This window comes from Haliaeetus leucocephalus, unplaced genomic scaffold, assembly GCF_000737465.1.
Source record: "Haliaeetus leucocephalus isolate CR32 unplaced genomic scaffold, Haliaeetus_leucocephalus-4.0 Scaffold932, whole genome shotgun sequence".
NCBI classification, from domain to species: domain Eukaryota; kingdom Metazoa; phylum Chordata; class Aves; order Accipitriformes; family Accipitridae; genus Haliaeetus; species Haliaeetus leucocephalus.
This window is the reverse complement of record NW_010973368.1, coordinates 4005096-4030598: the sequence shown is the minus strand read 5'-3', so window position 1 is coordinate 4030598 and position 25503 is coordinate 4005096. Positions and strand designations below refer to the sequence as shown.

Below are 25503 nucleotides of genomic sequence, written 5' to 3'. Positions count from 1 at the left end.
ATCTAGCCTATATTCTTCCTGCAGCTCTGGCTGTTGCCTTCCATCATTAATATTATCAACAACCCTCATGCATGCTCTGCATAAATACTGACAGAAACAGGGAAGGATGGAAAAATGCTATCTACAGTTATCACAGACACATGTAACAACAGCAGTACCCAGAGGAGATGGAGAGGATCTCTTGCAGAGGTTAAAATCACAGCGTTGCAACTGTGAGAGTGCTCTTAAAACTGTGAAAAAGAAGGCAGAATTCAGCACACAAACACCTTCATGTAAGTCCACTCAGCAAACCAGTTCGGTCAATATATTGAGAACTCTATTTTTACATTTACCTGTAAATTTATGTGTAACCTTGCTTTATATACTGGACTAAAAACTCAATTTGAACTATATAGTAGATCAGAACTTTTGCCTCAAGTATACATATACTACAATGTTGACATAATTTTATTTATTTTGATAATCCCACTATATTCCATTCCTACACTGTCACGTTCCAATGTGCTGTAGGGTCTTTTTTATTGACTACGGGTATTCACCCTATAAAATTTCTAGTAGGACAACTGGAGTTTTTGGCAGGTGGTAAAGCGTGGGAGGCAGTTTGGAACTGTACAATAAGTGCATTAGCTGAATGTTTGTGCTAGAGGATCAGCAATAAAATCACTGACATTAATAATGGAAATGTCATCATTAAGTTTCAGAGCTACATAACCAAGAGATGAATTGGGTAGTTCATCCCTATGCAAACTTTTCTTTCAGCCTGTGAAAACACAGACATCACTGCATTAGTGATACTCAAGTAATGTTTTCAGGGTTTTCACAGCAAAACAAAAGGTCAGAAACATAATTTTTTAAAGCATTCTAGACCATAATTTGTACATATATTCCATTATAGCACCATCACAAATTACTGTGGGCTGTGGGTAATATGGGTTCATCAAGCCTACGCTCTACCTGCTAATACGTCTGCATCAATGAAAAATTGATTGGGTCCTCATTTACTAAGACCTTAATGGCAGATAAACCTGTTTGAATTAATTAGCCACTATGGAATGATGAAGATTTGATTCTATAAGTCTCAGTGATTTTCCTTTGGGAACTTTCACTTCTACTGATTGACTTCACTATGCAGCTGATTCACAAGTCTCAACTATGTCTTTCTGAACTAAGGGGCTTTTCTGCAAGACTGAAGAAAAATGTAAAGAATGTCCTGGCCCTTTATTACAGGCCAAGCTTAAACAACAGAGCATCTTTGAGCCAAAGCCTAAAGCAAAGAGGAGCCATTTTAGCCAAGTTTTTTTTCCCAGCCACATTTTTAGGGATCGTCCTCTCCAACTCTATGAAACTTAGCCTTTGCTCCCTTCTGTTTAGTCTTTTTAATCCCAGGAGGAATAAATTCCCTGCACAGCTGAACCCAGACTGTTACCTAGGAACCACTACATGCAGCTGTGTTTCTTCTTCTTGCTGAGAAAGTTTTTTCCCTGCCAGTTCTTGAGAAAGATGAAAGCATCCCAGCATGCCCACCCCCACTTTCCTGGTCTTTGGCACTGGCACTCACCTGTGGAATTTGTCCCTGGCTCACAGGATGCAGCACTGTGAAGGCTGTTCTGGAATCCATTCAGTTGCCTTTCAGTGGATGTCACCCTAACAGGTAAAATCATCAAATTAGACAGAGATAAGACGACATATACCAAGGAATAATAAAAGTCTCAAAAAAAAAAAAAAGAATTCTCCTAGTTTATATAATCTCACTGGGATTGTAGCTATGAAGCTGTGCCTGAACATGGTATGAAAAAGGCAGCGACAGCTACTGACTCCAAAAAGGCAGAGCAGACTCAAGCCACCAGCAAGACTTTGATGTGCCTAAAACACTTAATTGTCCCACATGCCTTGGAAGCTGATTCTGGAGGATAAAGGAGACAGTGAATGATTTTGGACCACCAAAGCACAACTCAGCTGTGGTCACCTTATTCCAGTGATTTGAAGTAAAATGATTAAGCAACCTTAGAACAGAAATGCACACACTGGCAAAAACATGCTGCATTCAAAAGTTAAGTCCTTGCATCTTGTCTCATTTAGGCAAGATTTCTCACTTGTCTTGGAAGCAAAGACCCACAGGATGCATTTAATCTCCAGTAATCCAGTGCCAGTCCTCAAGCAGATAGTTTATGCAAATTCTCCTGCATTTATCTCAGCATTTGAGTAACAGCAAAACTATATTCTGCGGAGTACAACTGCACTTCCTTTAACTGTTATAAAGATTCATTACCAAACTGAGACCATGCCCTCCTACATAAAAAATAGTTCTGCTCACAAGGCAAGGTCAAGCTATACAGCTGCAGTGATCTATTCTGTCCTTAAAATCTATACAACTGATTCATCTATTCCTGGTTTGTCCTCTCCTCCCTTATCCATCCTTGCCTTTCCTCCTTCCTGCCCAACTCTATTCTGATCACTCCAGACTTCTGCATGTACACTCCTGTCTCTCTGCCAGAGTCCTTCTCCTTCACTCATTCAGCTCTGCAGTGTTACACAGTTACTGTGAGCTCTTCCCCAGAAGAGCACTGTAATCTCCAATCCCCATGTGATGCCCTGATGACTAACACACTCAGGCACATGTGCAGTTTCTATGGTTTTGTCTGAAACCTTTTGCTTTCAGATTTCAAAGTCAGCAAGTTGCCAGTAATCCAGGTGTTCCTGGCAGCTAAAAGGCCAGTGGGGGACCCCTGTATTTTATCTCAGTTGGATTTTAGTTAAATAAATTGGAGTCTGTACAGGAAAGGAGAGGGATGAAGATATGACATTTGCAAAACACAACCTCTTACTTCAGTCAGCCATAATTTGAAATACTATTGTCAAATGAGGTGCCTGTTTCTATGTTTATTGTCTCTTGGAGAGAATTTTGGATCTGTACTTATGGTTTCTTTTGCTGCTGATACTGCATGGTCCTTCTGGGAGCTGAGAATCCAGATGGATCTTTATGCTTCTTACATAGAAATTCCATGCTCATAATTAGGTTGTCCACTTTGTTAATGCAGCACAATGGACAGCCAAATTCAGCTCACCTCACCCTTCTGTAGGTAGAATGCAAGACTAGTGGTTGAAACTGTCATCAAGAACGCCAGCAAATACAACAACAAAAAAACAAAACAGGGAACAGTCACACTTCTACTTTAAAGTGTGGTTTATGTTAGAGAATCTCCTTCTCTCTACAGACTTTCCCTTCTTCTTTTCTGTCTACCCACAGCGTACCTTGATTCTTGCAGTTTCAACTGTCACCTCCACACAGCTCATCCTCAGATCTGCTTCTGGGTCATTGATCTCCCACCACCACTAAGCTCACCTCTCAAGTTCTCTCTGCTGTCCTGATGGAAGCTCCAGTGCCAGAACATATTCACTGCTTAAACTGAGTTAATCCCCTTCCACTTTCTCCCTCCTTGGGTTGGCTGAAAGCCTACTGCCTTTCTCAGTTTCCTGCTTTTAATGTCTGTGTTGTTTTTGCTTCCACTTCTCCAATGCAAACCATTGTTATGTTCTCAATTTCTTCTTCTTCAATACTAACAAAAACAGTCCCTTCTGTCCCCTCCACTTAAATATCTGTCATTGTCCTTTTCTATCTCTTATACAGCTAACCTCTCCTTGAAACTGATACTGACTTCCTTCATTTAGGCACTAAACCAGCCCTACACTGCCCAGCCTTGGACTGCAAATTTGGAAGATGCTCTTGTTCCACAGGTGACAAAGAAATACTTTCTTGACTAAATTTTGAACACCTTTGTTTTAACAACCTATTCCTAGGACGCTATGAACACATCTAACAGTCCAGGGGGTACAGAACTGACACTAATAAATTCACATCACAAAAAGCCCAGATTTGACAAGAGGACAGCAACAGATGTGAAGACCCAGAGCCAGGGAGGCTTGTTCCTCTGTTGCTCTTGGACAGGGTATCTCTGCATGTGTATCTGTGTGTATGATCTGAGGCTAGCCAAGGGCTAAGAGCTACAGGCCTAGTAAGCCCAGCTGTGTCAGGGTGTTAAATCAAGGCATGTGTCTCAGATGCACTGCTTTTGCTGCCAAAAATGTCTAAGGGTCAGGCAGCCTGATTAACCCAGATGCTCAGGAGCTAAAAAAACAAGCGTGCCGCAGTACAGCAGTAGCAAAAAAGTGAAAGGGGTTCCAGTAACAGTTAAATGGTTGCTCTCCTGCTGCCTGTCCTCTTTCCAGTGGACACTCAGTTTGTATGTGTGATGTACCTGGCTCAGTTAAGACATTTCATGCATGCCTGTGAATAAGCACACATGGGCAAGGCCGGATACAAACCAGAACCATAGTGTTTTACAGGGCTCGCTCTATGGCCATTGTTCTACTTTTGGCACATTTGCCAGGCTTGGTCAGCCTGTCCTAGAACAGCTGGCTACTGCCATATCCAATTGCAGTCAGGACTCCACCCCGCCGTGGGATGGATTTCCTGAACCCGAGAGAAATGCATCACCTCTACCCTATTTCTGTACTAGTTACAATAGAGCAGAACTTTGGCTCTTCTGCTGCTGGCACCATGCAAAGCAAATATACAAAAGAAGAACAAGGTAGAAAGATTTTGTGTTGTGGTGTTGGGACTTGAAGGGAATATTTGTTTCGAAAAGCTTCCTGAATAGAGTTGTTGGGAATGACATTTACAGAGAGGTTCAGTACAATAAATTATGCCATGTTGATTAACATCCCCAATAGTTTGTGATGTTCCAGTCTATTGCTGGTAAACTTGGTGATCTTCTTGGGTTCTCTCCCTAATAACATCTTGAACTATATGCTCCTTTTCTCTACCTGGCATTTCGTCTCTTTATATACAGTGATCTAACACTGACAGCTGAATTTTTCTGAGATCTTTTCTTTGACTGATAGTTCTGTTCAAAGGCTGTCCAAGGCCTTGCTCTACTTGATGCTGTCATAGTTAGAGCAGGTTTTTGAGAAGTTACTATAGGAATGATAGTGCAGAAATTTGCATTTAATTTGAGTTAGTCATTCCTAAAAGCAGAAGGATTTTCTAGCTACCACCTGTACCAGTCCACTCTGGGTTCTGACATTTGAGCTAATATATTTTTCTACTTTGCATGCTGTCATCTGCAACGTGAAGACTCAACACACCAAATGCTGCTTCCAGGGACATCTGTTTCATTCCACAGCTTACGACTACTGTATCTGCGACCTCTGTCTCAAAATGTTGCTATCAGCAGGTCTCTTCATGGTTCACAGACCTGCCAATAGTAGTGGCAACATGAGCAGTGGAAAGGACCCAGTCTGACTCTTAGAAAGAAAGAAGAGCTTGTTGTGTTAGCTGTTCAAAAACTATCTTTCTACTTGTGATATGAACACATTTAATCAAAACTATGGAGTCCCATGAGACCATTTTATGGGGCTACATTTCAGCGTAGAGCTACGTATTAAATCATTTCTCCCAGTTAGTCTTTTTCCACACCTTAATATGGGCCCCAGCTTTCCATTCTGTTAGCTTAAGCAAGGAGTCTGCTTTGGACATAATCCATTATAAAGTCAACCTACCACCTTTTACAAGTTGAGAGACTGAGAAAACAAGAGAGGCCAGGAACTGAGAAGACAAGACTGAATTGTCTGGCTGTTCCATTACTTTTTTCCTTTATGTTTTAACCAAGGAAGTGCCCAAGTTACTGGATAGTTTTTGAATTAGTCAGTAATGTTCATCTTTAGCATCTCAGACTGTTTGTAGTTGAGTTTTCCACTTCTTATTCTTTTCTTCTTCTTCTGGAAGCCACGTGTGCTGGCTGGGAGAGAACTGATAACACATGCAAGGAAGAGATAGGTCAAAGAGACAGAGTTGATCTCAGTTTGTCTTCACAGTCCAGTCTCTGGAGAAATTCTACAAACAACTTTAAGAAGATGATCTTTATTAAGATGTTAAAAGGCAGGTGGTGCAAGAGCAGACAGAGAAATAAGGTCTGGCTTACTGAAATTTATGGGGAAAAAAAAGAACAACAAAAAAAACCCCCAACAACAAAAAAAACCCAGGCACAACGCAAGAGCTTTAACAACAGAATGGGATTAGTTTCAGTGAGTCTTGTGGAAATAATATATAGCACTGAGATCTTCTTTGAGGAAAGAGATCAGGAAAACAGCCAACAAGTATTAGGGTGTAAGAGCGGGCAGCAAATAAAAAATGACCTGATAGAGAAATGAAGCAGCCAAAAAGCCAAAATTAGATTAGATGTTATGGAGAAGGATATTTGTCACGTCATAACCTAAGGATATGGTAGTCCCACACTAGAAAAGTGCAGTTCTGCGTGCCACAATGCAAGTAATCTGACAAACTGAAGAAAATACAGTAAATTCAAGACAGTTAAGGACTTGGCAGGTAGAACTACTATCTGAGGTTAACAAAACCTCAACAAGTCTAAGCAATATTAGGAAACTCCAAGAAGTAGAAGGATATTCAAAAGATGGAAAGTATTTGCAAGGGAAAGTGTTCAGGGTGGTTCAGGAAGGAGGAACAAGGTACAACAGGATGAAACAAAGGAAAAATTCATATTGCACATCAGAAGAAACTTTCTGATAATAAGGTTGTCTAGATTCTTAAATAGTCTTCTATAGCACATGGTGGGGTTTCTACCACTGGAGTTTTTTGAAAGCAGAGTACACACAGTGTCCGAGAATACTTTGTACAGAATAACCAGGGACTATAAAGAACAGGCTGGAGCATGCAAGACATCTTTTTCTTCTCTAATCTATATTCCTTTGACACAGAGGCTTCTCTCCATTCACTCTCTGCTGTTGATGCATCTCTGGTCTTTTCCTGACAACAATGAATGGATTAAATTAGACTGAAACACAGCAGTTTTTAAACGATCAGCTCTCAGTATGCCGGAAATATAGCTGGGCATTGCTGTTTTCCATGTAAGTGAAAAAATGTTACTGCAAGATCCCATGAATGGCAAGAATGGATTTGGAGCCTTGTGCTGGAGACTGAAAGGCAACTTGGAAAGTATTTCCGGAGTGGCTCCTTGCAGCCTTCAATACTTGGATTAGTTTTCTGAAATTCTGAAGGAATCTTTTGCTTTTTTTCCCCCTTCTGTGCATTTTTGGTGCTGAACTTTTTCCGGTTTTCCCACACTCCTGCCTGTCACAGAGCAGAAACCACAAAAATGCAGCAAAGTAAAGTCTGTCCAAGGAGCTGCAATTCCATCTCACAAGGATAAACACTTCCTCTGCCAAGAAGTGAGCACAGCACACCGGCATCTTCAAATACACATCCCTGCTGCCCAGCTGAGAAACCCACTGACATAGCCTGTCACCTGTACTAACATGAGCTACCCAACATAAAAGAAATCAGACAGCAAACCCACCAGCACATACCTGCCAGACTTGATGCTCACATCTGCATTTGCTGAGCTGACAAAGTCTACTAACATCTTGTTTTCTTTTTAAATAGTTTTGGGGGATTAATTCATTGTGCTATCTCTTACGATAGCAAGAGCACAGGCAGGAAATACACAAGCTTACCCAAAGCAGTTCTGTCCAAGCTCCTTAAATACACCTTGCAGTTCCAGATTTGATCCACACACACTGGCAGTGCCCTAGCATCTTCATAAGATGTCTTTCATGAGTAATCTTTTACTAAAACTTTCCTCTTTAAACAGGAAGGGAACACAGAATCAGGAAACCTCACAGGAACCTGCTCTGAAAGCTCTACAACTCTTCTAGCTATAGAGTAAGTGTAAGGAAGAAAGTTATGAATGCAATTTTTGCCCTTTGGTATTCAGGGATGAAACAAGTCTGAGGATATATGAGGAAAAACCTGATGAGGGATTTAGTCTAAAGCAGTTCTGTCATTTAAGAAGAGACAAACAGAGAGCTAAGGAAGCTACCAAGAAAGGTAAAGGATAAGAAGAAAACCCAGAAGTCTTGCTCACATTCTCTCATAATGCACAAAGGAGAAAACACACCAAGAAATGGAAAGGAAGGAAACTTTCAATCAGTAAGCAACATTTCATGGTGATTTGTTTGTTTGTTTTTAAAGATAACACATGCCAAATCCATCTACCTTAGAATGGCAAGCACTATATAACTAGAAGCTTAGTAAAAGTTAAAAGAAGGATTTCCACAGATAATGAGGAAAGCTATCATTACATTAGGCACAATGTAAACACTTTAAATGAAATAAACACTTGTGCTTGAAGGCATAAGTCAATCACTTTGTGTTAAATTTATGGGGAAACTTGGCTCAAGGGCATATTAGCTTGTTAAGGATATTGGTTTTGGGTTGGGGGTTTTTTGGCAGCTTCTTCTGACCCACCAGATTCTAGCCCCCATCAAAGATTAAACATGGAGGGAGTGACTCAAGTGCCTAAACATAGATGTCTAGTACCATACTTGGTACTCTCAAGTTATTTGAGACATCTGCATGGGACTGGCAGATATAACACAAGATCTACAGAAGACTTGTGCTCATCTGGAACAGCAGCTGGAGGTCAGGTGGAATAGCCCCGGGCATCTAAAATGTCACTAGCAACCTGTAGTTAGGTAACTGAATCCCATCCTGGAACAGATACTTCCCTGATTCAATATGGCAGTTCCTGTGTCCTTATGTTTGTATGATGTTACAATCTTATCTACTTCACCATTGTGAAACGCGAAACTGCAACATAGTGCACACCTATTTCAGTACACAAATCTCAGAATAACCTGAGCTGTATCTTGGACAGCACAGCCAAAAAATTCTGTCAGAGGTGCAAGTAGACAGGTTCTTCGCTGATATTCCTTCTCAGGGGAACCAGTGCCAATTCCCTTTTGTGGATGGGAAGAGAAAAAACTTACTTGGAAATCCTCTGGGCTGCAGCCTTTCTGATCGCTGCCTGCCTGTGGTTGGCTGGAGGCTTTGGAACCAGCTGAGAAGGTGTATTCTGGGATGGCATCACTTTGTGCAAACTGGCTGCCTTCTGGATACTAGAAGTGGCACTTGATGTCTTGCGGGCATCAGAGCCAGCTGGCATAGATATATGGCTGGTGCTGGATCGTGAGTAGCTGGCAAAGAGAGCCTGGTAAAAAAAAAAAAGAAAACAAAAATAACACAGTAATTTGTGATTACCTCTCTGAATATTGCTGAGATTGCTGATGGAGGTGGGTAACATTTTTGTGAGGGATAATATCTGCCTGGTGAAGGCAACCCCAGGACTCTAGGGACAGTCCCACGCATAAAAAGAAGAGTTAAGTGGTCAAGTCAGTGAAGTAGTTTTTAGAGCCGAATTTTATACCCTTGGAAGCTGGGTCTAGCTTTTAGGAAGGCAGACAAGCTCATTACTGCCACAGAATTATACTACTCTGGATTAAAAAACAAAAGGTCTTACCCTCAATCTAATCTTGCAGTGGGCTCCCATCCACAAAGAAGTAAAGCTTTTATTGCTTTGACTGACTTTCTGCATTTATCTTGCTAAATTATTCTTTGTGTGGGAGGTGGGATTGAGACACAGTTCTAGGAAAGAAAAAGGTTATGGGGAAGATGTTACAATGCCAGTTCTTCAGTCTAACCCTGTAGGTGCTTGGAATAACAGAAACGCTCTAGGGCACCTTCTCAGCAGCTGACAAAAAGGAAATCCCCAGTAATACCAGGGAACAGAAAATATTTCTATTCCTATAGCAGGTGGGAGAGTAAGTATGTTGGAGATTTGTCACAGGGAACAAAAGAATCTGCATGTTATGAGACACTGGACAACTGAGCAGTGGACTGGCAAAGCAGGGAGTGGGGAATGGTTCCCTACGGGAGCTCTGCAAATGGCTCAACTCTTTTCAGAAAGGAACAACCTGCCTGGAGTTCTGACTTGCCTTTCCTCGAAGTCAGTCCGATTCCCACGACAAAGAGGCAATAGTGTAACCGTGTAGTTTGGCAGCTAGGGGTCAGTGATAGGAGACGAGGGGAATAGCCAAGCACTCGCCAGTCACCTCAGCATGACCCTGGGAGCAGCGCCCTTCACTGAGTTTGTCCTCAGTTTCTTCTCTGGTGAAAAACACACAAAGCCAGAGTGTGAGTGGGCTCCAGGCTCCAGAGAAAACCACAGTCTGAGGGCTGGCTGAGTCTCAGCACACAGACAGGAAAAGCCCCTCTCCTCCGCAATTCTCTGGCAAATGGCAGGGCAGTGGTGTGTGGGAAGGCGTTTCTGACAGGCAGAGCTCTAGGGAGAAAAGGAAGTGCAGGAGCCAAAACAGGCCTGTTTCCTAACTAGAGCTCACTGACAAGATGCCCTTGAGCTCCCAATCCTTCTTAACCTCTCCCTTCCCTGAAGCTTTACCTTGATCGCAGCTTTCAGTTTTTGAATAAGTAGCTGGTACAGGTGCAGAAGTCTGGAAAATAGCAATCACAGCCCACCTGCCCCCAGCAAAACAAACTAAAATGGAACTTAGTTTAGCCTCTTGCATCATGAGGTTGAGATGGAGACCCTCAAGTCACTGCACACCCTTCTTATTCAGGGGTGACATTTCATTGTGCTCTGTTTGATATTTGTGTATTTCCTGTAAGTTTCTTGTTGTTAAAATCACTAAGAACCTGGAGTCCACAAAGCATACCATCTTAACCCCTTCCCTTTGTTAATATGCATTGGCAAGGAAGTCCATGACTCTGAAGAAACAGCAAGCATGGATGCTCTAACAAAGTCTGGGCTGAGACCTGCCTAAAGAAAGGTCATGGATGCTTTTCTTGGGGGTAACGGACTTCCAAAAAGGCCTTTGTCTCCACGCTGTGCTGAGATTCTGGCTGCCTTCCAGGCAAAGATGGGGAGACTGGAAGCTGACACGGACCATGGCTTCTGGATTCAGCTACAAAGCACACTGCCCTGCTGTGAACTCCGTGGGGACAGGACAGGAAACCAGGAGAAGCTACTGTGCAAATAAAGAGGGCAGCTAGGGAGAGCAGAGCCTGACCACACAAAGGGCTGGGAAGAGATTTTAGCACATCCAAAAAGTAGAAGACAGGCCTCATCACTCAGGATTCTGAAGGCTCAGGGTCTAAGGAGAGCAGAAGCCTAGACAAACTCTGACAGAGGCAGTCCTGAAGCAGGTAGCACCCTACAACTATTGCTGCTGCAAGTAAAAAACTTTGAACCACACTTCCCAGGCTGGCAGATTTAACTTGATGTTGAGGAGACATTTGCTTCCCTGACAAGTTCTTAGGGCTACAAGTCCAAAAAGTACTTAGAACGCTATGAGACTTTTTAGCTAAAAATCATGTAAAGCATTAGTCAGTTAATTCTCTTGCATAATTCTCTGAGGAAGTAGGACAGCATTAACCCTGTCTTGCACATGAGGAATGTTAGCACTGACAGAGAAAGTGATTTTCCCTAAGCCAGAGACTGAAGCAATATGAAAAGCTAGGTTGAGAGCTCAGAGAAGATCCTGACTCCCAATCCCATATTTGCCTCATTAGATCACACCTCTACTTGCTTCCACGTCTACCCATGAACACCATACATAAAATGTTATCTGTACAAAAATAGTAAGTTTTAATTAGAAAATCTGAATATGTACAGCTTGTCAGTAAGGACGATGCACATCTAAGAGTATTAGCCAGTAGCAGCTGAGCTCAGGCTGCTCATGATTAAAAGCAGGGAGGTACTGTAGTACTCTGAAGAAAAGCAGATATACTAATGATCTTCAAAAACAGAAAGAATGTTCCTGGCACTTACCATCCCTGTATCTAACACCCATCCCTAGCACAGTAACAGAATAAATGTTGCAAGCAAAAACATGTTCATTCTGTGACCAGAGGAGGTAATTAAGCTCATTTCCTGTGAATCTGTCTTGAGGCTGAATCTTACAGTATCTAATATGAAGTATGTCCCAAATTATAGCTCCTTTCATGGGTTTGGGGCATTCTTGTGTTGATTTTGTGCTGCCTAATTAGGAGTGGCCTTATGCTGCAGCCTTTGCCTTAATAGCAACAGTAGTTGAATCCCCTGTCCAGATATATAGCTCTTTATCTTCATGAAATTTATATGAAACATAGCTTTGAGATTTCTATCCCATAGCTGTTCAGTTTGAATTGGGTCAGCAAGTCTGAAAACGATGAGACTCAGCAGTGTATAAGAACTGACAGACAGATGCACACACACGTGTATTGCATAAAGATCTGTGCAGCTAGTTCCAAATCACTAGCACTGGAAACTGAGGTGTTTATAAGCAATAAACAATGACAAGGATTTAAGTTAAAAAAAGAAAAAACAAGCAAACCCAACAAAATAAAACCCACTGCTTTTAGAAAGTCAACTGCATTTCAGATGACACTGCAAAAATACAGAGAATTAAAAGGCTTGGAAGACCTTTGGAGTCATATAAATTGTTTAGTGAAGATGCTTTTGAACACATATTATTAATGCATTCAGTTAAATCAGTTTGGATGCAACAATAAGTTGAGTTGAAAATTCACAAAGTGGTGATAAAGAACAGGCTCAAAATGTACTATTAACTGCCACAGTGTTATACTGCAGTAAGTGAGGCATCTTGAGGTCATAAAGAAATTTAAAGATGACCAAATTCATGGTATGCGCAGACCGTCCTGAAGCATGTCTTCCTTGGTAAACTCTTCAGAGCGAGACTAAAACATATTAAAATAAGTTGACTTGGTGCCTTCTCCTTTGTCTCTCTTTTGGTACTGGGAGGTCTCTGGGGCAAGGATTGGGCCATATCATTGTACTTAATACATCTGGGCATTACCATAATTCTAATAATAGTGACAGGATCAGAAACATGGGACAAAATTTCAGCTGGTATAAATCAGCACAGCCTACTGCTTTCAGAACAGTTGTTCTGCTTTACTTAGACTGAGACTTTGACTCATCAGTATCACAAGACTCAAATAGGAAAAATGGCAGTTAGCACATTTAGTGGGAAAACAATCTGAGGGAGAAAGCTGCAAAACAAGAATGGAACAAGAGACCGAAGGGGAAGAGAGACTGCAAATCTGACAGCAGTTCAATATATAATAGTTTAGAAAACAGTTTAATGATGTTTAAGGCTGCATTCATAGAGACCCTGTGTCTTCAGGCAGGAATAATGTAGTTCTAGGAATACTAGGAATATTATTCTGAATAGTCACCATTCCCAGTCAGATCTAAATAAACTGTAGGGAATTCCAAAGAGAGTCATATAAATTAAAAGAAAAAAAAAATTTGCTGAACTTAATAAAATGAGAAATATTTCAAAGAACATACCATTTTTAAATGATTGAGAGGAGAATTATTTAAGATTAACTTAGCCCAGTATTTTATAGCATAAAATCTACTTAAACTTCTGATTGAAAATGTGATAATAACAGACCACACAACTCATTAACATGATTTATGTCTTGTTTAACATGACCTTTTTTGATATAAGCAGGACTGATGGGGATCATTCCGCTATATGACTGTACTTTTCTTGTTTTAATGTAGCTTTTTTTCCCATGTGAAATGTTTGGCATAAAATTCTAAACCCAGTAGATGTTAGGCTAAGCAGACAGAACACAGCCACACAGAGAAGGAGGAACCTCCCTAACAGCTAATGGCATCTTTCCAGTACAGGAAACAATTAGAGAATAAACAATGATGGTATATTAACTGCCTTGCCAACTGCAGCAGTGATACTAACATCTAGGTCATAACATGTCACATGAAGTCTCCTTTAAACATTAAAAATACTGCTATAAGCTCATTTTTCTTGTCTTTTGGTTAGATTTTGTAATTCCTGTTCCTTTATTTTGTTGATACCAGATTTAAGCTTCTTGTCTCCACTTTCAAACTCTGCCCCTTTCTATTTTTTTCTCTTTTCTCAGGCTTTGCATTGTCTCTGCTCCTGGGCCCTAACACTGCATCCATTTGTTTGTTAGATTCTCATCCAGTCAGTTTGGTGTTTTTCTTTTTGTCCAGGGAATGAAGTACCTATTTTGGCATCAAAGATCTATTTCCACCATACTACACTGTGTGAACTAACTTCCACATACAATGAGTGAAGGTTGTTGGTTATTATTCCCCTCCTTCCACCTACACAGTGTTTGCTCCTCTGCAAATTGTTAGATGCCTGGAGGAGAATTTATCATTCTTAAGTGTCTGGAAAGTGCTCAACCAAGGGTGGGTGCTGCCACAAAGAAGTATGCAATAAGCCTTCATGGTAATATACATCCACTGCATGGCAGAGGGACTATTCCTATTACACATATACTTGACTAGGAACTTCCATGCTTTCCAATGCATCCATCTCATCTCCAACATGTCAAACTGATTAATGTACAGGCAGAAGCATTTGCCTGTGTTATTAATCATGGTGCTTCTGTTACTTGTTCACATGCTATCCATATACATAAGACTAGTCCATTTGTCACAGAGAGAAGGAAAGACTGGCATCTAGTCATGTTGTATGGTCATGCCAAACTCAGGGTGTGCCTTGAGATATATTAATAAATGCACTCCAGCTACTGACAAATGGCTAGCCTGCCTTCCAACTGTAACAAGAATTTGAACAATCAGATGAAACAGGCTTGGAGATGTCCTGCATGCATTCCCCAAAGTAGAGAGACCATGACACTCTTTCAAGTGATAGGCATTCCATTTTGGGGGATATATTTCTTCTGTTGAGAGGAGGCTGAGGAACTTTAATGTAGCAGGCAAGACAACAAAGGATGGAGTAGATCTCAATATGTGGGAAGGAACAGCAGGGAAAGAGCAGGCAATGGGAGTGTGCTGGTTTTGGCTGGGATAGAGTTAATTTTTTTCATAGTAGCTAGTATGGGGCTATGTTTTGGATTTGTGCTGAAGACAGTGTTGATAATGCAGAGATGTTTTTGTTACTGCTGAGCAGTGCTTACACAGAGTCAAGGCCTTTTCTGCTTCTCACACCACCCCACCAGCGAGGAGGCTGGGTGTGCACAAGAAGTTGGGAGGGGACACAGCTGGGACAGCTGACCCCAACGGACCAAAGGGACATTCCAGACCATATGACGACATGCTTAGCATACAAAGCTGGGGGAAGAAGGAGGAATGGGGGGATGTTCAGAGTGATGGTGTTTCTTTTCTCAAGTCACCGTTATGCGTGATGGAGCCCTGCTTTCCTGGAGATGGCTGAACACCTGCCTGCCAATGGGAAGTGGTAAATGAATTCCTTGTTTTGCTTTGCTTGTACGCATGGCTTTTGCTTTACCTGTTAAACCATCTTTATCTCAGCCCACGAGTTCTTCTCACTTTTACCCTTCTGATTCTCTCCCCCACCCCACTGTAAGGGAGGTGAATGAGCAGCTGCGTGTGCTTAGTTGCTGACTGGGGTTAAACCATGACAGGGAGATAGGTGGCTTAGGTAGCACTGACTAGGAAATGTGGTAAAGCCATGCAGGCTAGGATAAGCTACATCAGCTTTGGGGAAAAAGAGAGGACAAATGATGGCCAGCAGGAAAAGTTAGGATGGAAGTCAAAGCAGTGTGAGTGGGAAGGAGATGTAGGGCAGAGAGTGTGTAAGCAGCAGAAAAGAGAAGGCAGTTCTTGGAAAGGCCAAGTCAAAGGACTGAAGTCTGAGAAGCTAACTAGCAGAAGGAATAGGTCAGGGACAGGAAACTAGAGAGGGAGCAAGGGATAGACCGATGAAGATGAGGGTAGTGTAGTGACTGGGAGAGGCATCAGAGGATCAGTGCAACTGTGACTGGAAGGGGAGGACTGGCTGGCTCCATACAATGTCTAGTGGGAGAGGAAGTGTCCAAGAGACAATCATTTTATTAAGATGTGGCTTTCACTACAGAAAGTCTGAAAGCCCCCATGTTCAGCAAATACCTTTCTTCATTAATGGCAACTTCAGTGCAGCCTGAGCCCTGCGGCATGGCAATGGCCTCAATACTGCAACTCCAAATTGCTTGGCTCAGGAGGAGAAGGGAGGGAGAGAAAGGAGGGGGACGTTGTGGGGGTGAGAGGAGGTTTAACAAAGAATCACTTTAACAGAAACTCCTGAGTAATGGCTCTGCCCCAGGCCAAGAATAACATCAGCTCAATGTCAGCAATTAGAAGAGGGCTCAGCCAGGCCCCATGGCCAGCTCCAGCCTCCTGACAGGCACAAGCCAGCTTACAGCCCTTTCCTGAGCTCATAAGCAGCCACAGCTGCCCACCCAGAGCCCCTTGGATGGAGATGAAAGGAAGACCTCCTGCTCAGAGGGGGAGCAAGAAGACTGTAGGTGAGGGAATTTGGGGGTGGAAACTGCATGGTTAAGTGAGGGCCTTGAAAGGAGGAGTGCAAGGAGCAAAGGCAGAAGGGCCTCTCCTTCAAGATGCTCCCAGAAAAGGATGAGGGCAATTTGCCTATAAACTATTCTCAAGGACCCTGACTAGTGACTCATCTGCTTCACAGGAGGGAGAGTGGGTGTTCAGACCTCCGCTCTGTTCATGGTTTTGGAGTCCAGTCCTGCCAGACCGCCCAGCAAACAGCTTCTTCCTAATGGAGATCAATCTCTTTTGAGTGAAGGTTTGTTCACCCAAAGACTTCCTTCCCTTTACCAGGGAAGCCTTTTGGACACCACTCAGAAGAAAGAACATACCTCTCTCTCCATACCAACAAGGAAAGGTAACAAGTGCATCAATGAACTCATTGTAACCTTGGAAGATTCCTCAGGCAGGATGGAAAGTAGTCCACCCTTAGCATCTAGGTGTCATCCAGAACATCAATAATACAAACCCTTTTTCATATTTCCTCTAGCTCTTGGGCACTTAGCCCATCTCTTCTCCTTGCAATTTTAACAAAGGAGTCATGTATCCATTAGACAGTTACATGCAAGCAGCAAAAGGAAATCTTAAATGTAGTAATAACAAAATGTGTAGGTGGCCTGCAGAAGATTTTCAGCATTGCAGAGAAAACTTGCATCTGGCATCAAGGTCAGTGGCCATGCCTCCTGCACACTGAAGGCTCTTAAAAGAAATGAATACATTTCTTCAAAGGAATGAAGGTTCTCCTAAATGGTTTTTGAGTCCTGTTAACATAGTGCTCTTTTGATAACTGCATCATATGAGAAGACATCCAGGAGGAGGAGAATTTAGTCAAGACAAAGCCTTGATGCGGTCTGTTTGACACAAAGGACACAGTTGCCAACACAATTTCAAGACCCTATGTTTCGAAACACTGAAATACAACAGTGACCCAGCCTGAAGCCCTACTCAGGAAGAACTCAAGTCAAAACAGCAACATATCATCAGTGACAAGAGTAAATAATAAAGAACTGTGGAGACTGTAGACAGTTCTAAGGCTGTCTGAGGCACTATAAGGTGATACCCTGAACTGGTGCAGAAAAAGCAAGCAGCAGCATGCCAGTAGCCAGATGGAGGAGGACACCAATGCAGTAGAAGCAGCCATTGGGAACTACAGCATCAAAATGCTATCAAAATCACTGCAGGTAATATTGTTGCAACCCCCTTGAAGAGCTACTTCCTTCACAAAAGCTGTGCCATATGTACTGGCTTTGGGTTGGTTCTGCACATCTAAGACTCAGTCAGCACTGCTACATCCCAGGCAGGATTTGGTCTTAGTTACCTGGTGCCGGGCTTGGCTTTGCTCCAACAGCTGTCGTGACTGAAGTTTCTGCTGCTGAAGTTGCTGCACAGCAAAATGGAGCTGATAGTTAGGATGTGCCAGTGGACTCTGTGTCACCTTGTTGTAGACACTGTTCTCCATCTCTTTGTCCCAGGCAAAATGATGATTCTCTGGAGCCCTGAGAAAAGAAGAGCCATCACGCTTTCACCACTCTGCATATAAAGACTCCTGCTTACAAGGCACTGCTGCTTCCTAAAAATCCCTTAATACTTAGCACTATGAATTTGTATTAAGTGGCTCCAGCAAGCACAACACCTGCTAGAGGTGCCATGTGCCAACTGCCATCTTGCTAAGGAGTTTCTTGAATTCCAGGCTTGGACTATATTACTAGCCATAACACCATGCTTGAGGAGAACAAAGGAAAAGAGAAGAAAAAACTCTAAACTGGAGCATGTCTGTGGCTGATTAGCATTGAAGAGAGGCAGAGTTGCAGCAGGAATAGAGTAAGGATTCCTATCACGAATGAGATAATTATTTATTTGGATTTGTAGAGATTTAGTTAATACACTAACATTTAGGCTTACACCAAGCACATACATGCTGCAGTGAGTGGAACAGAAGACAGACATGCAGTACAATATCCACAGAGAGGGTAAAGGACTGGTAGGGTAAGGTTGCAGCTAGGGCACATACTGACTCCATACAGTTACAATCCAAAAGACCTTACAATCCTGAGGAGACTGAAGATAGGCTCATTTCTTTCATCATCGGAGTAATGCAAGCCTTTCCCAGAGCAGAAAAGGCCTCAAAAGCAAGGAGGCAGGAGCTCTTACAACCCAGGCTTATACAGTGGGAGTTCAGCTGTGGCCTGGAACATGATAAGTACCAACAGGAGCTCTCTGGCTTGCTTTGAAGTTTGTAAGGCTTGGCGAGAAGGCAGCACCAACACACTTCTACACAAGGCCGAGGGGCTTTGCAGAGAGCAGGTGGCAGACTGACAGGACCACAAGGTGTCCTGAAGAGGCTACAATGGCCCAGCCACTCACACATCCTGTCCTCACAAGACAAGATGCCATATGACCCACTGAATCATGACACTCCAGCTCATAAAACCTTCAAGACTCAACACTTGAGCTTCCCAAGTTTCTGCTCATCTCTGTCATGTTTCTCACAGCCACTCTTTCCAAACATGTCTTTTGGACTCCCAGGGCAGACTTCCCTTGAATTTCCTATGCATGTCATAAGTAACTAGGATGTAAAAGATACTTGGTGTCTTTTACATTTCATGCCATGATTTGGAGTGCTGGTCATGGTTTTGGCAAGGGAGTTAACTGCAATCTCCTTGCTTCAGGATCCTACCAAAACGTACAACCTAGACTCTTTGAACATGTCACAGATTCCCGTGAATGTGTTGCACTTTCCCCCACTAGCTTCATGATCACAGCAAACCCTTAAAATATTCAGAAGGAAGTTTCAAACAAGACCAGAAGCAACTGCCTCTCCCTCAGAAATAACCTAATGCATCCCTTTTGAAGCAAATTAAGGACAAGGACTCTAAACACTAAAGCGTCACTCTCCGTACTCAGCTCCTCCTTACAGAGGCGTAAGGTAACCTGGTGGAAAAGGAGCGCAGCTGCCAGCATCTCCACCCTGCATCCTCTGGGCCTCCTCCTGCCCACTACCACTTTTGCTCTTATGCTCATTGGCTGTAGGTAGCCTTCTCTAGACTTCTCTGTTCAAGGGATCCCACCCATGCTTTCCTCAGTCCTTTGCTTCCATTGTACCCCAGTGCAACACTGAATAAGTGACTCTTGCTCCCTGCTCCCTTTTGCTACAAGATTCTCAGTCTTTCAGCTCTTTTCCTTTCACCACTGCTTGGAAAAGTGACAACTGTAATGTGGCTGACAGTACTCACCACTTGAAACTCAAGTTGTATAGGTCCAGGCCTGGCTTTGTGGTTAACCTTGGGAGAGCTGCTTCCCTCTTCTGAACCTGCATTCCCCCTTCTGCCCCAGTAATGGAGTCATGATCCTCTGCTACTTTGGTTTCACCTGCAGTTGCTCAGCTCTGGATCCATGGATACATGTGTGCTGCTGTCCTCCCAGCACTGTCCCCTGCTGGGCACAGTATGCCACAAAAAGCATAACTTAAAAGAAGGACGCAACAAGGCACAAGGAATCTTTGAAACAATCCTCAGCTGTCTCTTCTCCAATCCCACCAGCTCACCACATGGGTTATCAGCAGGTTGCTGTCACCTGGACTCAACTCCCATCCCAAGGGTAGTATCCACTCCTACTGCATAGATACAGACTCCACCATCCATTCTGATGTTAAAGCTCACTGGACTTCTCCCTTATGCGAAGCAGCTGAAGTCTCTGTTACCACCCCAGTAAAGTCAGGCCATGCTGACAGCTGAAAAGCACAAAGGACTGTGCTGGGACTGGGATGCAACCTTTGGGAGACAGCTGGGGGTTACTGCAGACCAGCCCCACAAAGCTGAAGAGCATTCAGGAGGTCCGTCAAAGTCATGTTAGTGCTCAGAAAACAGCCTGATTAATTCCTCATCAGTACTACTGAAAGATTGTGATCTTCAATACCTCTGTTTTGAACTAAACAACAATTGTATTTGTCCATTTACCTGGAGTAACTTTTTCACACCAGTAATTACTCAGTTGAGAAAGTTGGTAAGTTCATTCAAAACACTCCTAAATAAAATAAGCCAACGTAGGATAAAGGGGTTACCTCTCATGGATTTCATAACTAGTTAAAACACATGTAACCAGAATAAATGGACAGTTTTCACAATGGAAGGAAACTACCATTGGGGTCCCACAAGAATCTGTGCTATGGTCTCTGCTGTTTGAAACATTTATAAGTGATCTGGGGAAAAAAGAGTGAAATTTTAAAAAGCTTGCTACCGAAAAACTGAAAGTCACTGAGCAGTGTGAAAAAAAAAAAAATCACATTACTGAATGATCAGACATTAAATTGGCAGATGACATTCAATTTAATAACTATGAAGTCAAGTACCCAGCGAAACACAATCCTAGTTTTACACAGTGATGGACTTTGAACTAGTTATTTCTATTCAGGAAGGAGACCTTATAACTATAGGTATAATAGATTTTCTATGAAAACATCACTAAAATACTCTAAAAAAGCAAACTCAGTATTAGGAATTATTAGGAAAGGCATAGGGAACAAAACCAAGAACACTACTATGCTACCGTATAAAACAAAATTGCAACCATCTCTTGCATACTGAGGATGGTTCTAACCCCTGTCACTCCTCCCTTCTCAAAAAGCATACAGCAGAACTGGAAAAAGTATAAAGAAATGCTGTAGAGATGATCAAAGGTATGGAACAGCTTATATATCGAGGAATGACTAAATAAATAAGGACTCTTCAGCTTGGAAAAAGGACAACTGAAAGAAAATATGAAAGATATCTATAAAATCACAAGCTTCAGGGACAAGGAGAAGAGGGAACAATTACTCACCTCTCATAATACAAGACATAGGAAAAACCAAATGAAGTCATCAGGTGGGCAGATTAAAACAAACAAAATGAGGTAGTTTTTCTCATAACATAATTAAACTGTGGATTCCTTCTTACTACGGGAAGCTAAGGACACCAAAAATTTACAGGGGTTCAAAAATGTTTAGACAAACTCAGAGAAGCAAGAGCCACTAATACTATTTATATACAAAGATCAGAAAACCACTGATTACTGAGTCCCAGAGAGTATTGGGGAAGTATCACCATTCCATAACATCACCTAATGTTCTTCCCACATAACCTTCCATGGGCCACTGTCTGAGCAGGACATTGAACCAGATAGTCCATCTGGTCTGCAAAAATGCAACCAGTATTGTTTATGCATCAGGGGTGTGAAACTAAACATGTCTCAGGTCTAAGTCAGAAGTTAGAGAATTCAGTCAAGCACTCTTTAAGGTATTCACTCAAGTTATGTGATTAATTCTAGAAACTAATGTCTGTTCTAACTTCTTATATCTACCTCCAGCTCAGAACCTGCTATGCATAAAATTAATCCTTTGATCCAAAAGAATGCTTAGGAAGCTAAAGATTGAGTGATTTGTTCTAAAACATAAAAGTCAAGATGAAACGGAGAAGATAAAACTGATGTAAATGAAAACTCCACTAAAGTTGGACCTGCTGATAGCCAAACTGGCTTTGTGCCACAGAGATGATGTACAGACTGCAGTCACTGTAGTACTGTGAGCACCACTAACTGAATGGCAAAACTTGAGTATCATTTCCTTGATCCTAATTTCTTTTATTTTGAGATATCTGGCAAAGGATTAACTATTATGGAAATACAAATACTTAAGACTGATGGTCCAATTTTTAAAAATGCACTGCTGCCTTGCTCCAACCTTTGTCCACTTCAGTGAACTCTCAAATGCTTTCATCTGGTTTCTAACCTGTTTTAATCCACTCTTTCTGTTTTAACCAATACATAATCTATAGCCCAATATAAATTCTTTAGGATATAATATTGCCCAGATAAGCTTGGTTTAAACTACCCATAAAAACACTGTTGAAACTATGTTATTAAATCTTTAGGAAGAACTAAATTTGAAAAAACAAACAAACCCACAAAAACTTTGGCTAACACTTTCTTGCAGAATAGACAGTCTTGTACACATCTGCCTGCAGTTCCAATACCTTCCCTCCACACAATGCAGCACAACAGCACTTACTTTTTTCTAGATACTATATTGAAAATATGGTTGCTTTCCTGAGTAGATTTTACTCTCATGGCCTGCAGAATCCTTCTGGATTGAATATGCTTGTTAGCTTCCATGGTTTTTGCTTCTTTATAGATAGAAATCAATATAAATTCATTATACATAACTTCAACCTTTTATAATATAAGCATTAAATATTTGACAACAGAAAGCCTGCATATTTGCAAGTCTCAGGATCACTTTCATAGGTAGATGTTTCATCTGCAGTTTTGGAAAGTCCCCATGTAACGTGTTACCAAGTTGCTGATATTACATCTAAGGCTAAGCTTGCCCTGGTACAGGAGAACAGGGCTTAGGATGTGACACTCAATATGCTGCTGCCAGAGACATGCTGCAGCTCTCAGTCTATTTGCCATGCTCACAGGAATGCATCATGGTGCAGCTCCTATTCTCAGTCTCTGCCTGTCAGATGCTCTATCGAAGCATGATGGCACCTTTGCACCCTGCCTGAAGTTAGCTTTTCTGCTTAAGGAATTCTACAACAGGCTCAGCACAGTAACAAAGGCTGGAAAAAAAGCTGCAGAGTCCCTCACACCTTAATAGATACTACAGAGTTTACATGGTAAAGAGACTATATAAATACCCCAAACTGAAGGAAAAGCTTTTTCACAACTCACACAGTTTTAGGCACAGCCAAAAATAACGAGGAAAAAACCCGTGTCACCAATGGAAATGAGGATCATAGAGTCAGTACTCACAGACCCGCTTGTTTTCAGTTCAGGATTATTGCTTTAACACTAATGATTGACTGAATATTCATTTGCTCACAGGTACACGTAACAGATATAGGCATAGATGCACACGCACACAAATGGGAAATAGAAATTCCTGCCTGTGCCACCAGAAGAGATCAGGTTTCATTCTGTCAGCCAGGCTGGTTGTAAGCAATCTTCTCACAGCTTGCTAAGGATTATTTATGAGTTGCTTAGTTTAGAGACCTGGCCAGGATTCAGGCCTTCACTATGTACAGGAAATCTCAGCCTTGGCATTACGGCCCATCCTTTGTAAGCAAGATTCTGTCCTTCCAGCAGCTTTTAGGGCTACTCAGTATTTTTGGCAAGAAACCCACTGTGTTCCTTTCTTTCAACTGTAGTTTTCATAAAGCCTGGGCCAGAATTCCCTCTTCTTCACTGACAGCTAAGACCTCTCTGCTGCAGCTTTTTGCATCACAAAAGATACAGGTTTGCTTCTGAGACCAGTTTCAACAGATCTCCATGCTATTATGATCGCAACCCAGCCTAAAAGTGCTAGAACACCATGCACTCATCTCCAGGTTTTCTGGTTCCAAATTCCCTTTCTGCTCTAGTTCTCTTTTCCAATTCTAGCTCTTTTCCAATATAAGCAACCCTTATGCAATCAACTACCTACATCTGTACTAGGAACTAATGCTAGCGTACTAAAATACTAAATACTAATAAAATACTAATACATTTGTTCATTGACTACAAAGTCTCATCAGTGAAATCCAGGCTCTGTACAGAAGGGATGGGGTTATCAGCTCTTATAAGAAAGGAGAGAGCCAGCTTCTGCTCTCACTTCAAACAGATTTGAAGGCAATACCAAGGACTGAAGCCGTAGATGAGACCAGACCACAGAACACCACACACTGAGAATCTCATAGTTACAAAGAACTATCTGACATAGAGCAAGTCCGTACTAAAAGAATGACACTGGTAACTACTAATGATAGCCCATGCTTCTCCTAGCATCCACTATCCCTAAGTAACTCATTCAAACACCTGACAAAGCAGGGTCTACTACAACAGAACCACTGCTGGGACTGAGTAATACCGGACCATAAAAGACAACAGCAGAGAACAGGGCAAAGAAAATTCTTTACTAAAGTTACACTACAAGGAAATAATCAAGGGAGGGGAGGGCAATACAGGAGTAAAAGGGATTCAGAATATAATTTCTTAATGCATAGTTTGGCTATAAATTGGGTTTAAAGCTTCCAATGTTCCCAAAAAACTTTTAAAGGATTTTTAAGTATCATAACTATTTCACATAGGGCTTTCATTTATATTTCAACTGAAGCCTTCTTCCAATGGCACAGCTAAGCACTTGTTTGATACCAACTCCTGTGTGGCAGGCAACAGTACCAATTCATGAAGTATACTAGTGCTCCCCATGTATCACTTACTAAGCAGGCACTTTTGAAATATTTGAAAAGTGCCTACATGCCGTTGAAAGGCAATGCAAACTAGGCTCAAATTACTTGTGAAAATATAGTTTCAGCATTCTTGAAGAATATTCCTCTACGTTTAACCCTGCTTAGTTTGTGAGAACTGATAGGATCACAGCAGGAGTCAGTATAGCTGGAGGTCTAGCAAACTGAGGAAAGAACTATCCTCCTTTTAAATGAGGAAACAAGCTGACAATGAAAGTATTTTGCATCCTTTCCTGTAAAGGCTGGAGCTAAGAATGAACAAGGGCCATTGCTGGCAATAAGGGAACCCAGTGCATTTATAAATCAGTGCTCCCACCTTGCCATGGAATGCAAGACAATCTTGGGCAGCAGTTTCTCTCCCACTGGGCATTCAGGTGGTATGACAAGTCCAGGAAGCTTTCAGTACAAAGCCTCGGTGGGCACCAGCTGCTAGAAAGTAGTTGGCATAGTAACTAATGATTCTGTCTAGTGTGGCAGCTCCCAGCATCCTGCTGACTTATGTTCAGGCACTCAGAAAAACAGAGAACATTTTCTTTGGCACACTACATGCTTCTTCCATCCCTAACAATAGGCCCTAGATCGGGGCTGGCTATGGAGCAATGATAAACATAGTGGGACAAAGCCCAGGACGCTGGGGGCCTGGCTGGGATGCAGGACTGTCGGGCCTCTCACAGAGCTGCTTGCCTCAAGGCCTTTCTTTGTCTTTTCTGCCTCTTTCCCTCCCCTCAGCTTCAAAAGCAGTAAATTAAAAATTGAAAAACAGAGCAACAAGTCTTCGAGAAGTGTTTGCTCCTGGCCTCTGCTGTTATCAGGAGCATCAACGAAACAGCAACTTTGGTCCAGTTTAATCAGCAAGAGTCTGCATTTTAGCATGGTCTGCAGCTCTGATTGCTGGAACATGCAAGCCCCTAAAACATGCAGCAGCAGCAGCTATGTTATAAAGGTAAAGAAAGGTAGCTTTGCAAAAAACCAAGGGCAAACAAAGCATTTTTAATATTCCTAAAAGAGCTCTG

The 25503-nt window shown here is 42.1% G+C and overlaps 1 protein-coding gene across 1 annotated transcript in view; it reads right to left on the bottom strand.

Annotated features, from left to right (window-relative positions):
- Positions 1–25503, bottom strand: part of TTLL5 (tubulin tyrosine ligase-like family, member 5) — a 136273-nt gene that overhangs the window by 8765 nt on the left and 102005 nt on the right. Inside the window, exons 30-32 of the mRNA XM_010583727.1 lie at positions 17548–17725; positions 8845–9065; positions 1559–1644 (exon numbers count right to left, since the gene is read on the bottom strand). Coding sequence (XP_010582029.1) covers positions 1559–1644; positions 8845–9065; positions 17548–17725 — 485 coding nt within the window. The remainder of the gene's footprint in view (positions 1–1558; positions 1645–8844; positions 9066–17547; positions 17726–25503) is intronic.